At 33.1% G+C, this 13,294-nt stretch overlaps 1 protein-coding gene across 1 annotated transcript; it reads left to right on the forward strand.

The window, feature by feature from the left end:
- The first annotated feature begins 1,318 nt into the window (after positions 1 to 1,318).
- LOC113727020 (probable xyloglucan endotransglucosylase/hydrolase protein 30) lies at positions 1,319 to 3,803 on the forward strand. The gene is made up of 4 exons (XM_027250972.2): positions 1,319 to 1,700; positions 1,838 to 1,938; positions 2,109 to 2,317; positions 3,150 to 3,803. The coding sequence occupies exons 1-4, from the start codon at positions 1,427 to 1,429 to the stop codon at positions 3,673 to 3,675; spliced, it is 1,110 nt and encodes a 369-aa protein (XP_027106773.1). The 5' UTR covers positions 1,319 to 1,426; the 3' UTR covers positions 3,676 to 3,803.
- Positions 3,804 to 13,294: the final 9,491 nt, after the last annotated feature.

The raw sequence follows: 13,294 nt of genomic DNA on the forward strand, positions 1-13,294 counted from the left end.
GGACAGATTGTTCCTCTTAACCATAATTATGGTGATGATGGAACCATGATAAGAGCATCCTAGCTGCTAATATTGAAAAGTCAATGCCATTATTTAATTAAACGCAATCAATGCTTACTTCTACAAAACCACCAAAAAAAAAGAAAGAAAAAGAAAGAAAGCTGAAACGTCACTTGCGTATCAATTTTGAAGACATAGACAGATTGGAGAAAAATATATATGGTTTCAGCTAAGCCTCCATGCACAAGAGTTGTAATTTTCTCATTGGTCTGCCTAATGAGGTCTAGAGCAAATTTCTTGAAAATTGATGTTGAATTAATACAATGGAATTTAATATTTATATTACCAGGTTGTTGAGTTTTCAATTCTTTCACGATCAGAGATGAATTTTCAAAATCTGTCTAAGAAGCAGGACCTATTAATTTTCACTTAATTACTGAGAGGTTCCGAGTTGAACTTCTTGGTTTATGAAAATTATCCCAAATTTATATACAGAAGCACACAAAATTAATAGAAAATTACAAGGCATTAGGAGGTACTGTTTTAGAAGTAATTTTACCATTTGCATAGTTCTTGGATTTGGCTTCTTACTGTTTATATTTTGCATATCATCTATATATCCTATGTCATACATGTAATTGAATCAATAATAATTTGTAGGATACAAATTTATGACTCTTAGGAAATAGGAAATTACATAACTAGGCCAACACCTATTGATTGACCATTTCCATGTACACCAGTTCAAAAACTATGAAAATAAGGAAACAGCAAAGTCAGTCCATCCCTGTCCAGCTTTTAGTAGCAATGAAAAAACTAACTCTTGCTCAAAGTTTTGTGGGGCTTAATTACATATCAGCTAATGTTTGGGATTCAAACACAAACACCTTCTAGTCATTGGATTTCCAACCTAAAAACTTGTTAATTAGAGCAATTTATGAACTTTTGAATTCTCAACTCTCAAAAAAAAAAAAAAAAAATCCTCCTTAGCCTATAAACATTAAATACTATGATTAGATCTCACCACATCTTGTTAAAATTTATTCGATCATATCAGAGATCTTTCAACTTCACAAGTTGTGTCTTTCAATAGGCCCATAGAGCCTTATCACGAGTTAGTCTTCCAATATTGTATTTGTCGTTATAAACAGTGGCTCAAAATAATTAGCCGAGCCTTCATCTCATCAAAATAGAAAAAAGAGTAAAGTAAAAAAAAAAAAAAAAAAAGTCCCCCTCATGTTTGTCTTTGACCAAAACCCACTCTACTGACTCAGGAATCTTCTTTGGGCCGCCAAGATAACAATCTCCTAAAAAGAAAAACAAATAATTCCCCTCCAGTAACCTCCCAAAATAATAGTATCCATACCAATTCTCCTCTATTTATCTCTTTCTTTGACATCTTGGGAAATATATATACAACCTATTCATGCACGGCGTTTCCAGACAAAACAGTTTGATCAGAACACAAAAAACTTTTGATCATTCATACCAGAGACAGATGGACAAGTTCCACTTTCTTTGTACAATGTTACCATGTCTGATCCTCCTCTTTCTTCACCTATTATGTCCAGCCAACGCTGCTTTGAACAACATCGCAACTGTTCCATTCGGCAAAGGCTTCAGTCCGCTTTGGGGCGAACCAAACATCAAACGATCAGCAGATGACAAAACTGTCCAGCTTCATCTCAATCAGAACACAGGCATGCTTGCAATTTTTCATCTTGTTCTCCTGAATTTTGATCAGGTTTTACTTAGTTTTGAGCAAGCAGAAAAAGAAGAAAAAAAACTTGTACGCAAATAGTAAGATGGTTATCCTGAATTTATCATATGAAAACAGGTTCTGGGTTCAAATCATCTGATCTCTATAGCCATGGATTCTTCAGTGCAAAAATGAAGTTGCCATCAGACTATACTGCAGGCATCGTCGTAGCGTTTTATGTATGTAACGTTCCTTCGATTATGTTTAGTTTTCTTTTACGACGAAAAGCTTTGAGATAATCGCCTTTCTGACGATCATTTATTGGATGGTCATGAACAAAATATTATTATCAGCTTAATTATATTCACTGATTTTTTTAATGGGAATTTACTTTTGATGATTGCTGCAGACTACAAATGGAGATGTATTTAAGAGGACGCACGATGAATTAGATTTTGAGTTTTTAGGAAATATTCGAGGAAAGGCGTGGCGGTTTCAGACAAATATGTATGGCAATGGAAGTACCAGCAGAGGAAGAGAAGAACGATATTACTTGTGGTTTGACCCTTCAAGGGAATTTCATCGATATAGCATCTTATGGACCACCAAGAAGATCATGTAAGTTTTGTTCTCAACCACTTCATTGAATTTGTCTATTGCGGCTCAATATGAAATTTGACCTTGTCAATCATCTGAGATTATATTCTTCTATATGTTTATTCAAGAAATTAAACTGCATAAATTTCAAAGTCATATAAAAACAGGACTTTTAGATGGAAGAGGGCTCAAAGAAAAGGGCCTTGAAAATGTCACCATATTCTGTTGAATTTTCTAAAATCCTTTTTGTTTTATTTGATCAGGCTATATATATATATATATATATATATATATATATATGGATATTACGATCTGCATGTTATTTCTTTTGTTGTTTAATGTTTAAACCTGTTTCATTTCAGGCTTCTGACGTGCTCCTTGAATACTAATTTAACTTATTCGATCTTAAGTATAGCCCAAACCCTGAGCATATCGTGTTATGACAAAGTTCACTTGAAATAAAGATGTGTGTCCAGATCAAGAAATAAAACCTATTCAAACTTGAAAAGCCTAGCTATGATGTAATTTTGCACTAAATTAAGAATATACTTTTTATTTGAAATTAGTTCAATCCATAAGCATGAGAAAATTTTTATGCTCTGATAAATAAGTTCTTGACCAAGTCTTGGATAATAAGTATTAAGTGGTGGGCTGATGCAATATTTGTCATCTAATTAACAGTTGAGGTAGCTGAACCAAAACAGATACGGATTCTTTATTTGTTGCACGGAGAAAGTATCTCATGCAACCCAATCCCCCTACCACATAGTCTTTCATTAAATTATTTCCCAATATTTGTGTCGATCAAGTATCAAAATTTTAATAATTTCTACAATTTTCTATTTTTATACAGATTCTACATCGATGATGTTCCAATTCGGGAGATAATACGCAACCAAGAAATGGGAGCAGATTATCCATCAAAGCCTATGGCTTTGTATGCAACCATTTGGGATGCTTCAGATTGGGCAACTTCTGGAGGCCGATACAGGACTAACTATAAATATGCTCCATTTATAGCTGAATTCACTGATCTTGCTCTTCATGGATGTGCAGCGGACCCTCTTGAAGAGATTTTCAGCAGCAGCTGCATCGAGCAAGATGATCAACTAGACAGCGCAAGTTATGCTAGCATAAGTCCCCAGCAAAGGATGGCCATGAAGAATTTTAGGCATAAGCATATGTATTACTCTTATTGCTATGATACTTTGAGGTATTCTGTTCCTCCACCGGAATGCTTGATCGATCCATCGGAAAAACTAAGGTTTAAGGAAACTGGGAGGTTGAAGTTTGAAGGAAGGCACAGACACCGTAGGTCAAAGAGATCAAGAAGCCAGGATATAGGTGCTAGGAATTATGGGAACGAAGATGAAGATTAATTATTGTGATTCTTTTGGAATTGGATTGTTGTGAGCATATACTTATAAAAATATTGTGATTTTGCGTGGTTAGAGGATTTAGGAGGAAAAATGATTGATATGTCTATAAATAATTTTGTTTGGATTGATGTTCTTTGGACAAGATTTTTAGAATAATATTTTAGTACTTTTTGTTTTATAATGTATGCAAGATGAAAAAAAAAGTGATTAAATAGAAATTTTTATATGCACGTGTGTGTATATATACATACACACTGAGACACACACACATACATACATACATGTATGTATATGTGTATGTATGTGTGTATACATACATATATATGCATATATGTATGTATATCTATCCATATGTATGTATATATAGGTATACATGTATATGTATGTGCATCTGTATGTATGTATGTATGTATAGGTATACATGTATGTGTATGTGCATCTATATGTATGTATGTATAGATATATATGTATATGTATGTGTGTGTACACTCAAAAAAGATTGGAAATAGTGCTATGATGCCAAAAAAAAAAAAAAAAAAAAGACTTTTTTCCCTAAAAAAATTGGCTTTCCAAACACACCAATTCTGGAATATAAATAAAATATGGACCACCCTTGTAAATTTCTTAATTAGATTGTTAGTCATTGTCATCTTTAAACTACGTACTGATAGTTGTTGTTCATTCATATGCAAATATAAAGCATAAAACATACTATTACTGAACCTAACGCTAAACAATATGAAAAGCAGTTCATCTAAAATTTATTGTTAGACTCCACATCGATTCTAGTTAAATGAATAAGGAAGCATGAATCATCTAGGATTAATTATTCAGAGATTACACTCCTCTTAACGGCAAGTATCCAACCAACGTCTGGTTTGCATTGGATGATTGACGACATGTCATTAATTGCCCAATGTTAGACAACCAGTCCCCCTTAATTTGTAGTTTAATTAATGTTAACATTAGTTTTGACCTTGTACCATTAATTTTCGTTTCGGACATCATCTTGTAATTTCTTATAGGTTTTTCTATTGGATGCCGAATGCCCACTTGTTAATGCATCTAGATCACACATAACCTACCATATACATTCACACAATAATAATTATTACCATATCTTACATTTATACGTATTCCTAATTAATATTACTTTTCCAAATGATGAAGATTGAAGTCCAAGACAGACCCATTTTTTGAGTTTTTTTTGCTAAAATAATCTTCTATTTATAAAATATTCCCAAACTAATACAATTAAAAATTTTAGTCCCTTACTAGTGTATATATTGCAATGTACACACCCAGAATGGACAACTAATCGCATAAAATCTCACATTTTTCTTTTTTCTTTTGAGGATCCCTCCCCATTACATTAAATATTCTGCTTCTACCCTCAATTCTTTTTGTTTTTAATCAATGAAGAAGGAAGAAGGTCGGGTTATTTCTTAGAACTCAATGGCTGTTCTTCCAAAAATCAATGATTAACTAGCCTTGGCTCTTATAATTTTTTTTATTCTTGATATTGTCAAGGCTAAATTCTTATTCTAGTCATTATGGTTTTCGAATGCAAGAGATTTTTCTTCCCTTCCTTTTTGTTTTTGACGTGGAATTTTTTTTAATGTCAAATTTGATAGGTCATAATTTGTTGCTAAATTTATAATTATTCTCCCCTTGATTTTAGCCAAATATTGTTTTAATTGTCGGATTCTACTTATATTTGGTGTTTTATGTTAAATGTAGGGCATTGGAGTGCTAAAAATGGGTGATTTTCTTGGAGTTGATTGTCAAGCGCAAGTTTTCCAAATTAAGATGGAGTCTACGTGGAGTATTGGTTAAAAATTAGGAAACTGCCACTTTTTATTAGATGTCTTATTAGGGACCAATTAGCATTAGTCGGAGAAGTTTCCTTTTGCAATTAGAATTCTATTTTTGGTTGGCCAATGGACGGCCGAAGTAGTAGACTTCAATTAGGAAACAAAGAGGAAGAAAGGCTGGAATCCTGCGTGATTACTACCTCGGCCAAGGAACAAAAAAAGAGGAGACGGCCACTTGGCTGATCTCTGCATTTTTTCTTTCTTTCGGTGGAATACTCATGCGAATGGCTATAAGGGAATTTCATGGATTTCCCTTGAGGATGTGTAGCTAAATCTCCGTTTTCTAGTCGAAAGTCAATTTGAGAACTCGGTTCCAAATATCTGTAAAATCGAACTATTTTACTTATTTCTTTTATTCATTGGTATTTGTACGTTTTCTGATTTAATTTCTTATGATTGTTTTGTAATTTGAATGTCAAGGGGCCGATATTCGAATTAACCTAATAATCTACTGCCAGATTAATTGATTGAATCCGTAATTGTTCAATTGATTAATACCAATGGCGACTAGCGTGATTGGTTTCATGTTAGGAAAATATATGATCTAATTTAAACGAACCCTCGTAGCGTGTTTGTTGGTTAGGGTTGGACTTTTCTAATTCTTATTGCAATCGAAAAATTAAATCCTATGGTCGTATCTAGGTTATTTCTTGGCTAGGAAAATAGTTAATGATTGTACCTTGACTATCGAAAAAGTAAGGAAAGATTGGTTGTTTATCGCGTGTATGACAATTATAACCATTCTATTAATGAGTAATTGAATTATCTTTGCATTGATGATCAGTTGAATGGACCGTGTCTAAAAAATTGCACCTTTGGCTAGAGTCGTATTGGTTATTGATTAATTTCTATTTATTTCTATTAGTTGTTTCATTAGTTGGTTAATTAGTTATTTTATATTTTCCAATAAACCCCCCATACTTCGGACTCTGGAAGAAACGAATTATTCCCAGTCCCTGAGGAGACAATCCTGCTTGCCACTGTCTATGAGTTAATAATTTTCTGTCAGTTAGTCAATTCTGGTATATCGGATTAAGCAAACTTTTCGGAACCAGGGTGAATCAAGTAGCCCATTGCACATCCAAAGTCCCTGCTCCAGTACCTGAAATTGATTGTTGACTGCCTTTGGTGGTAGTTAGGTATTTATTATTGCACAGACTCGGCACCTGTCAAAATTCAACTTTAATCAATTTTTGTCTAGAATTTATTTGCACATGTTTTAATATAAAATAATGCAAAATACTAAAATGAATAAAATTAGAACTATATCGTAGATATAATTACAAATAACAAGAAAAAAATGAAAGGAATTGCAATATAATATTTAAGCAGAATTATAAGAGATAAAATGATAGTAAAAAATAAGAGTCCAATTGTTGGTAGATTGCATACTTCGAACAAATTTTTCACATGTAGTCATTTTCCTTTAATTTGGAGATCTACTGGCAATAGATAGATTAACATGAGAATAAAATTTGTAACAATATTAGTTTAGGATTATTTTTGAGGACATTTACAATTAGATTGAAGCTTTCCTTTCTTGTTATTCTACGTGGCAATTAGAATAATAAGGTGGCAATAATAATATTATTATGGGAATAAAATTTTGAAAGTGAATTACACAGGGAATATTCTATAGAAAGAGAGTTATTTTGGTCAAAAACTCCCATATTTTATTACCCTTGCTTTATAGCTTTTATTATTTATTTCAAAAATCTTAGAGTAAACTTTCACATGCAAATAAAAGCCATCTACTGCACGTGTGACAGTGTAACATGAAAAAACGATACAGAGGATACAAAAACTTTTCCTTCTTACTTATCTCTTTGGACAAATTCCATAATGCATAAGTGTTTGGGTGAGAATCCAGATCCTTCAAATTATCATTCCAAATTTCCCCAAAATGTAATGACTTGAAGGACGTGTCCTGTACCCCCATTTTACAATTGTGGATTGATCATGGTCCCTTTTCTGGGAAGAGGGCGGGTTTCTCGTTACTGTGTAGGGAGAATATTGTTAGAATTGAGATGTTTTCTGCTAGTTCCTGCTGCAGGAATGATTTCATATCCGTGATTGGCCTTTCTTTGTCTTCTTACAAATGGAATTCTGAATCCCCATAATTGTTGTTGTTCAGGTACCTCGAACAAAAATATAGAATTTAATCTCGTCTATAAAACTGACAAGTCGACTATATTAAGCCAGAGTATTAAATCATCTCTTCTTGTTCAGTTGGCATCGTGAAAAGAATCAAATTTCCATCTTCCATCCCCTTTTTCCTGCTAAAATTAAGGGATAATTTCGTAAACCTCCCTTGAGGTTTCGGACAATTTCACTTGGCTCCCCTTAGATTTAAAAACTTACACTTACCTCCCTTCGTATAGTAAAATGCCTATAATGCCCTCCACTTGGTAGACAATTTTAAATTTAAGGCAATAAATTTACAAAACCCAAAAAAAATCTATTTTTCTGTCTCTTATCGATTTTCGTTCATCTCTTTTCTAATTAATATAATCTCTTTTTGTTATCTTCAGTTTTGTGGATATTAGCAAATTGAAATTACAAAATCAACAAAGAGCACATTATGTGTCAAATTAGAAGGAAATAAAGAGACTCGCAGTAATACAAAAATAAACAATGAAATTGATGAAATTAGAAGAACTAAAGATGTAAAATTTGTCATATTTTGTTTGTTGTCAAGAAAATCTTTTATAAAATGTCAATAATTATACAAGGATTTCTTTCATTGGATTAGAAATTTTTTATAATGATTTTATTATGGAAGTAGAATTTATTCTCTACTTTTGAGATATTAATATTTGTAAAACCATAGGAGGGTTATAACAGTAGTTATAAGTTAGACTAGCTTTATTGAAAGATATTTGAGCATTGACATTTAATTTTGGGTTACAACTAGTTGTCAATGGGATTTGTATGTGTATTTTTTCTTATTTTTTTGTGTGGCAAGCATTAATACTGTATAAGCAATTTGAAATTTTTTGGATGGCTATTTGGTTTTAAAACTTATGTTTGAATGATTGTTAGGGATTAGACTTATTGATTTGTTCAAAGTGTGAAAGAAAATGATTGAGTATACTATATTTTTCTTTCTTAGTTTTGTACAAAAGGGCAATTTAGGATTTTTGTGAGAAAAGCTAACTTGTTGGACCTACATTGTTACTAAACATTAAAAGTAGGGGAGATATATGTCATTTTTAAAACCTGAGGGGAGCTCTCTGTAATTGTTCAAAATCTCAAGGGAGGTTTGTGAAATTATCCCAAAAATTAATGACTTTACTATTCCATGCATGGAATACACTCCATGCAGTTGGTAGAAATGAGAGACATGCGAATAAATCACGAAAATGTATTATTCCAAAATGCATTTGTTTTTTTCTATTATAAATTCTGGTGCAACTTTTTCATAATGATTTTACTATTGCAGACCATCCAATTCCTCTTGCAAAAGATCCAGAGGAGATTATTATACCAACGGAGAGAACTCTCCTGCACTATAGAGGATAACCTTAATATAACCAGTGGATCTCAACCTCTCTGTTCACTTTGAAGATTCAAAAGATGGTTACAAAGGGAGGAAAGTTTGGAGCGCAATTCTGCCATGAAGGTAAATTTAAAAGGTTTACGTAACTGACATTTTTTTTTTCTGGGAAATGTATTTCCTTCTATTACTACTTTCCTTCAGATTATCTAGTGGCTTGATGATGAGAGGTTATAGACTTGACCATATATTCTCTCTTTTTAAGCACAAGACAATAGATAAATGTTAAAGGGTTTGGTTAATGGTGCTTACTTTCAAATAGACTAATGGCTTAACATCTATTGTCCAATCTGTCTGCAGATTGGGAGCACATGTCCTTCAGTATGTCATAGCATGTTTCATTTCTTCTCATGCAGTGCAGATGAATTAGTCCTAGATTCAGGTTGTTTAAGAATAGACAATGGGTTGCAATTAGGATTGCAATTTATTGCGATTGAGTTGTCTGGACTCCATTTTTCCCACTCAGCTGGCGTTTATGATTGCTCATTGGCATAATATGCAATGATTGCTTTCTAGGATATAGTCCACTTGCCAATGTCATTGAACATCAAATTCCTTCTCGTGAAAACAAGGGTTTTGTGTTTCAGCAACAAGAGTGGAAAGACTTGAGTTCTGTCCAAGTAAACTTCAGAGATTGCAGAGTTTGATCTTGCTGAACAAGAATCCTTGATCTCGTGAAAACAAGGGTTTTGTGTTTCAGCAACAAGAGTGGAAAGACTTGAGTTCTGTCCAAGTAAACTTCAGAGATTGCAGAGTTTGATCTTGCTGAACAAGAATCCTTGAGCTTTCCACCCCCGCGTCTAACCTCATCAGCTTCTCAAGTATGCAGTACAAGATTGGAACAGTTGAGGGTTGAGAGGCTCAGTAAACGAGCTTTGATGCACCAAATATAACTTCTAGCTATCAAGCTTTGCCAACTGAAAACGATTTTTTTTTTTTTTTTTCTAATAGTGGTAGAAAGACAATATAGACGAGAAGGGGCATACTTCCTATAACACAGATCATGTATGTACAATTGATCCAATTCTAAAGACTCTTCATCAGTATGCAAGTGCCCTATGAATAAAAGACAGTTGCTGGAAAGCATAGCTCCATCCATACATAGTTCTCTTCTGATCCAGGAATGTGTTTCCCATTCGGCTATAAAGCTTCTAAGATCCTTCATAGTTCGTTGGAAAACAAACTCGGATTACTTGTATAGCAATCGTTGGAACTTTCAAAAGATGATCCAGCTTGTATCAAGCCTCGGATCCGCCGGATCAAATCAGAAATCTCGTTATTATTCCAAGTCTCAGTTGTGCATTGCAAATTTTATTTGTACATCTTGAATCACGTTTGTGCATTTGTACATTTCATTTAGCAAATTAATTAATCCAGCACTCATTGAAGCAGTCCTCTTCTTCTAACGCTGCATTAAACAATTAAACTGCATGCAAACAAATGCTGAATCATCACATCAGCAGTAGCCTTCACACACTATTTGGTATGCAACCTCAAGATGAGCAAAAAACTAGTGATTTTTTAGAAAAATCCAGTTGACCTTTCATGATTTCTTCTAAGATTAATTATCTTTGGTTATATATAACTAGTGATCAATGACACGCAAATCGATGTGTGTGCAAGTGATAAAAAAAAAATATCTTCTGTTGAACTAATGAATGTCGATTCATTATTCGATAACAAAATCTAGTAAGACTAAATACAAAAAAATATATAAAAATCAAACAAAAAATGAAATCAAGGAATTATCTATAAACGATTATGTTTAAGTGATAAACATGTATTTTGTTGGTTACGTGATGTTAGTGGCTGAATTGAAGTGGGTTAGTGGTGAAAAGTTATTTGAAAGATAATAAAGTAATTCTAAAAAGTGACAACAGATTGTTTACACTAAACCACCTGCTTCCACGTTATTATTGTAGAGATATCCTTCAAATATCTCATTGACATCTTAAAGAAACCCCAAAATGTTCAAATAGGAAGAAGGCATAAAACATTAAAAAAATTAAAGAAAATACAAGAAAAATGACTTGATTAATTCCCTTCGATAACATGATCAGAACATGGATGGAAAGACCTGATAGAACAAAAAATTGTCTTGTACCGGACATTGTGTAAAACCAGCTTCCCTGAGCCGGGAGTGCTTTGCTCTACTTATATTTATAATCTTGGACAAATTTTTCTAAGCATTCTTGGGCATTTTTTGATCAGGGGCTCTCCAAACTTTGCCACTGCAACGCCAACAATAGGAAAACCAGGGTTAATCGAATTTGCTGCTTCCATTTGTTTCTCTGTCTTAATTTTGTCAAACTTGTTTTAAGAGTTCCTCTGAATATCCAAACGATTAAAGTCAAAACAAAGACATTATTCGCACTGCAAGAAATTTCATGTTTACATGCAGAAACAATTAAGTATATTTTTCGACTGAAACTAAAGAACGTATCTCTTATTCTCAAAAGAGGAGCATTCTTCTTGCCAATTCACAATTATTGGATCATTAAAAAGATGTCAAAGTGTGATTATCTATCAATCCAATTGATTCACGATTACTGTTTAAGAGTTGCTGTTCTAATTTCGTTGAAAAAAAGAAGAAGAAGAAAAGGAACTGTTGAATGTACACCCACCAAGAAAAATGTTGAGAAGAACAAGAAGATGACCTAACTTAGAAACAAAGAATTCTGAGCAATTTCAAGCTCAACCGAGAACACGAAGAAGGACTCCAAGAACAAGAGAGATTGCATGATCATGCCCAGATCCAAGTTTCAAGAAATGCAATGTCGCCCCATAAATTCGAGAAATTCATTCATGAAAAACCCATGGGGAAACCGCGATTATCCGGACTTGACGAATACAAAGAAGGATAATGTTCTCTAATTTTGTAATTTTCATTAAAAGGGAAAATTTGATCTAGAAGAAACGTATTATGCATGTCTTTTCTTTTCTGTCTACATTGGTCAGTGGTGACAGATGATGGAATCCTGGAAATCTATGGATATCTTAAACGCTGGAAAGTTCTAGGCTCATCAATTCTTTCAGTTACCTGGATCAAGGCCACTGTAATTGATCCAACTATATGAAACATCATCCACTGTTTTGTTCTTGTTCTTGAAAGTGATCTAGATCCTCCTCTTGTTTCATTTTCTTGGTTGCACCGGATTGAAATCCTTCATCCCTTTCTTCTTCAGATGGATAAATAAAAAATGTTTGATCCTTCTGCTTTCTCTTTGATTTTTGGTAATCAACAAAGGCTCAGTAATGTTAATTTAATGGCCAGACATGCACACATTCCAGTCCCAGCATCCTCCGTTGCGGTGCTCAAACTGTAGTGTGAGAAAATTATCAATACATCCCCAGAAGATGTAAAGATTCTTCAATTTTTTTCAGTAATTTTGAGATTAATTTCAATAATAGTCTCCTTATCTTGTAGAGCTAGCAAAATAACAATTTCTTGAAATTGTCCTCAAATTCTTCCCATCTTTGATTGGATATGTTGTCTGATTGAATATAGCTCTTGTCCAGAATTAATCACGGACAAACCTACCTGTTCAAGAAATTAATTGGACTCATTATGTTAAACTTAAAATGACAAGATTGGTCGTTTCAAAAATGAGTTAAGGTTTAAAAAGAGAATATCAAGACAAGATATCCCATCTTTTTTTTATATATATAAAAACTCGAGAAAATAACAATCTAAATGAAATGAATGTTTATTGAAAAAATAAAGGGGTCTCCTAAATTTTTATTTTAGAAGAACCTAGAAAAGTATCAAAAGATGTAATTTTTTTTCTTAGTTAATTTTGACTTTTTCTCTTGTTTGGGCTACAAAAAAAATATTTTTTTTTCTTTTGCCTATACTCAATTCTGCTGCATGTTGATTGGCAGACAGGAAAGCGATTACCCAAAAACAACAACTGAAATGGACGTGAATGATTATTTGTGTCTGTCTCTTATGAAATATACTAATTAATACAGTAAAGTCCAAACCAATTCCATTTACTTTTGAAATATTAAATACATAGGAGACAGCTGAGTACAAGACAACCCACATTGTTTAAGATCTTTCGGAAACTCCAACGCTTTCCTTGGTTGACTATTAATGCGTTTTCCTATAACCAAAAGAGGATTACCACGACTCAAGGTTTCCTATTCGCGGAAGTGATTTTCACAGAACTTTTAGTTTATTATCAAG

This window comes from Coffea arabica, chromosome 2c (genome assembly GCF_036785885.1).
Source record: "Coffea arabica cultivar ET-39 chromosome 2c, Coffea Arabica ET-39 HiFi, whole genome shotgun sequence".
NCBI lineage: Eukaryota > Viridiplantae > Streptophyta > Magnoliopsida > Gentianales > Rubiaceae > Coffea > Coffea arabica.

What these genes read in the sequence shown, in the direction of transcription:
- LOC113727020 (XM_027250972.2), top strand. Translation starts at nt 1,427, where the DNA reads ATGCACGGCGTTTCCAGACAAAACAGTTTGATCAGAACACAAAAAACT. An exon ending in TCATCTCAATCAGAACACAG is followed by an intron (nt 1,701 to 1,837) that starts GCATGCTTGCAA and finishes ATATGAAAACAG; the next exon opens with GTTCTGGGTTCAAATCATCT. An exon ending in TGGACCACCAAGAAGATCAT is followed by an intron (nt 2,318 to 3,149) that starts GTAAGTTTTGTT and finishes ATTTTTATACAG; the next exon opens with ATTCTACATCGATGATGTTC.